General features: G+C 41.1%; 1 protein-coding gene across 1 annotated transcript; it reads left to right on the top strand.

The window, feature by feature from the left end:
* Positions 1 to 3,052: 3,052 nt before the first annotated feature.
* Positions 3,053 to 4,019, top strand: LOC138674749 (olfactory receptor 11A1-like). Its single transcript, XM_069762565.1, has one exon. It carries the CDS (start codon positions 3,060 to 3,062, stop codon positions 4,017 to 4,019), a length of 960 nt encoding a protein of 319 aa, XP_069618666.1. The 5' UTR covers positions 3,053 to 3,059.
* Positions 4,020 to 4,597: the final 578 nt, after the last annotated feature.

Raw genomic sequence — 4,597 nt, 5'->3', positions numbered from 1 at the left:
CGTTTGATACCGTGCTTTGGTCTGGGGGAAAATGTGTGTAAATGGGTTAGTAACTGGCTTAGTGATAGAAAGCAGAGGGTGGTTATAAATGGTATAGTCTCTAACTGGGTCGCTGTGACCAGTGGGGTACCGCAGGGGTCAGTATTGGGACCTCTTCTCTTCAACATATTCATTAATGATCTGGTAGAAGGTTTACACAGTAAAATATCGATATTTGCAGATGATACAAAACTATGTAAAGCAGTTAATACAAGAGAAGATAGTATTCTGCTACAGATGGATCTGGATAAGTTGGAAACTTGGGCTGAAAGGTGGCAGATGAGGTTTAACAATGATAAATGTAAGTTGTAACCAAAAAACAATACATACAGGGTATAATTTGAAGGTATAACCAGAGAACTGAAAAAACCCTTTAAAATATAACTTTTAATAAATGCTGAGTAAAAAATACCCATAAAACCAGGTCAGGAGACAGTAACACCTTAATCTATCTTAACACAGACAATGAAAGGATAGAGACTAAACAGTGGGGGGGGCGTGATCTTTCCCTCACTCACCCTACCTCACGCGGAGGTTGGCACCCTAAAATCGATGTGGCGCCCCCACTCGTCGACGGCTCTCCCTTATGACCCTACAGGATCTTATCCAAAATGAAACCACCACCACACCATAACTTAATATAAAGTGTACAAATACTTATAAGGTGTAAAAAGATAGTTTTAAAGATCTAATGTGGGATAGTTTCCACAAGAAGAGGGTCCTGTAGACTGTAACCCTTCTATTGATCTTTATATAAGAAAGGTGCACAAGGTGTCTAATGTATAGAGGCAAAATAATCAATTGCAATATACAGTAATCATAGGCCTTTTATCAACACCTCATGGTATACCCTAATCATAGGCACAGTGTATTCACAGGAGTATACCTTGTGTTAGCAGATGTACTACAGAGACAATCTTATGCCAACATAACAAACACTAGCACCTCTCAGATAATAAGACAATGGTCAAAAAATAAAATAAAGGATGTACTCATCCATATGCTGCCGCCCATCCCGACGCGTTTCCCCCCAGGTAAATACACCAGGGTTCATCAGGGGAAGGAGTGGGGCCTCTAGCGGACCGGGGAAGCTATAATAAGCTGCGTCCCGAAGTAACCGCTCAGCAAATCCGGGGCAACTGTAATGAGCTGCGTCCCGGAATGACCGCTCTCAGTGAAGGGCTGCCCTTCACTGAGAGCGGTCATTCCGGGATGCAGCTCATTTAGGGTGCCAACCTCCGCGTGAGGTAGGGTGAGTGAGGGAAAGATCACGCCCCCCCCCCACCGTTTAGTCTCTATCCTTTCATTGTCTGTGTTAAGATAGATTAAGGTGTTACTGACTCCTGACCTGGTTTTATGGGTATTTTTTACTCAGCATTTATTAAAAGTTATATTTTAAAGGGTTTTTTCAGTTCCCAATGATAAATGTAAGGTTATACACATGGGAAGAAGGAATCAATATCACCATTACACACTGAATGGGAAACCACTGGGTAAATCTGACAGGGAGAAGGACTTGTGGATCCTAGTTAATCATAAACTTACCTGGAGCAGCCAGTGCCAGGCAGCAGCTGCCAAGGCAAACAGGATCATGGGGTGCATTAAAAGAGGTCTGGATACACATGATGAGAGCATTATACTGCCTCTGTACAAATCCCTAGTTAGACCGCACATGGAATACTGTGTCCAGTTTTGGGCACCGGTGCTCAGGAAGGATATAATGGAACTAGAGAGAGTACAAAGGAGGGCAACAAAATTAATAAAGGGGATGGGAGAACTACAATACCCAGATAGATTAGCGAAATTAGGATTATTTAGTCTAGAAAAAAGACGACTGAGGGGCGATCTAATAACCATGTATAAGTATATAAGGGGACAATTCAAATATCTCGCTGAGGATCTGTTTATACCAAGGAAGGTGACGGGCACAAGGGGGCATTCTTTGCGTCTGGAGGAGAGAAGGTTTTTCCACCAACATAGAAGAGGATTCTTTACTGTTAGGGCAGTGAGAATCTGGAATTGCTTGCCTGAGGAGGTGGTGATGGCGAACTCAGTCGAGGGGTTCAAGAGAGGCCTGGATGTCTTCCTGGAGCAGAACAATATTGTATCATACAATTATTAGGTTCTGTAGAAGGATGTAGATCTGGGGATTTATTATGATAGAATATAGGCTGAACTGGATGGACAAATGTCTTTTTTCGGCCTTACTAACTATGTTACTATGTTACTATGTTACTATGAATGTCTTTAATTGGAAGAGAAAACTTTAGCAATTTCTAGAAACTGGCTTGTGACAGCTGAAGTCTGAATATTTCTTATTCCTTTATCTGCTTCATTATAACATTCTTTTTCTGTATTTAATCTACTAATTTTTTAACTATCCTTTTTTTCCCCATTGAAGCATTAATTTTGACATCGAGATGACGATGCTGGGGCAACCTGTGTGGTCCAAAAGGTAAGGGGTCTCATTTCTACCTCCAAAGAAGGTGCCATCTTGCATTTTAGGAGCTCTTGGTTTGCATAGGGCCCATATATTTTTCTTGCTCAGGGGCCCTTTTCTGACTGTGTCCATCAATGGTGTAAACTATGAATAACTGGTCATTATTAGGGACCAGCAACCAGTAAAATAGAAGTACAACCCACAAAATCAGAATACAGGGCTGTAGGATGTAATTGAGGTCCAGAGATGACCAAGCTGAAGTGATACAAATGGAAGGTGGCTATTTCAACCTATTTGAACACACAGAACAGTGAAACATATCGTGTCTAGAGACGACTTGTTGGTAAGATTATGGGATTAAGGCTAAATAGTAATGCTAGGTGACAGAATTTTTCCACTTTCTTTTTCCAGAGAGAACGCAGGACTCTCTCAACCTCAAGCCCTCTCCTCGGGAAAACATCACCAAGCAGTGCGTTCCTTCTTCCCACGGTGCAGTTTTTCACAAGTTATGACATCCCTTACTGAGCCTCTGTTATAGAATAAGAAGTTTCAATATTATCTTATTACATTGCAACAGAGAATGTGCAGAGACAACCAGACAATAACGACAGAACTCGTTCTTCTGGGATTTGGACATCTCCACCTGGTCAAGCCCATTGTCCTTCTCATGTGTCTTCTAACATATTTCATCATTCTGGCAGGGAACCTCTTAATAATTGGTTTAATTACAACAAGCCCAAGACTCAGCTCTCCCATGTACTTTTTCCTCTGTAACCTTTCTTCTTGTGAAGTTATTTTCACAACTAACATCATGCCTAATATGATCAATGTCATGTGGAGCGATGGTGGGACAATCTCCTTAAATGGCTGTATTATCCAGTTCTACGTTTACACATCATCCGGGAGCGCTGAGTGCCTTCTCCTTACAGTCATGGCTTTCGATCGATACTTAGCCATCTGCAACCCCTTGAGATATGCTTCAATTATGAATGTCAAGACCTGCATTCATCTGGTGGTCTGGGCTTGGCTTTCTGGCTTCATAGGAATGTGTATAATAGTCACAACAATATCAAGCCTACAGTTCTGTGGAGCAAATGTAGTTGATCATTTTTTTTGTGACTTACAACCCATTTTACATTTGTCTTCATCTGATACCTCACTGGTGCAGGTAGAAGTTTTGGTATATGCCATGTTAATGGGTATTCTCCCTTTTGTGCTCATTATCTTAAGTTATGTGGCCATATTTTATACCATTATCAAGATACCCTCAGAGACTGGGCGGCAGAAGGCTTTTTCCACCTGTAGCTCACATCTGGCTACTGTCTGTACATACTTTGGGACAATCCTCATCATCTATTTGGTTCCTTCTCACAAACGCTCGGTAGAAGTCAACAAAATCCTCTCTCTTTTTTACACTGTATTAACACCTTTGTTTAATCCCATAATATACAGCCTAAGGAATCAAGAAATGCAAGCATGTTTCGCAGCGTTGATATTCTTCTTCATTCCAAGCAGAAATAAGCAAAGTAATGCAACCTAAGAAAATAAGGCAGGAAAGCAAGAATGGACTGACAAAATAAATCATAATTACCAAGTACAGTATGTCCAGTATTCGAAAAGCAGCTGCTTCAAAGAAGAAAAAGGCAGGAGTCTCTAATGGCCTCCATTGGAGGAAGTAAGTCAAGTAGTCAATATTGACCTTTGAAAAGCCTTTCCATGTAATTTAACCAAACCAAAATCTTCTCAAAACGGGGATCTTGGCCATCATCAGTGAAAAATTAGAGATTGGTTGACTGAGGGAGGGGCCTTCAAAAGAGGTCTGATACAAATGTTTTCCTTGAGAACAGCGTCAAGTCAGACTGCAACATCATATAGGTGGCAGTAGAAACCTCGTTCTTTTTATCTTTGAAGAGACCAGTTTGTATACTTTTCCTCCAGAAAACACTGCCTGGCCTATAAGTCTCCTAACTCTAACTTGATTATTTACTCAGTAAGAAACACTAGGCCAAGATTCGAGAATCAGGAAAACATGGCTGCTTTCTTCCAAAACAGCACCACATCTGTCCATTGGTTGTGTGAGACAACTCCCAAATTGTAGACTAAGAGAACTGATGAGTC

This window comes from Ranitomeya imitator, chromosome 4, assembly GCF_032444005.1.
Source record: "Ranitomeya imitator isolate aRanImi1 chromosome 4, aRanImi1.pri, whole genome shotgun sequence".
Lineage (NCBI taxonomy): Eukaryota > Metazoa > Chordata > Amphibia > Anura > Dendrobatidae > Ranitomeya > Ranitomeya imitator.
This window is presented reverse-complemented; position numbering and strand designations above follow the sequence as displayed.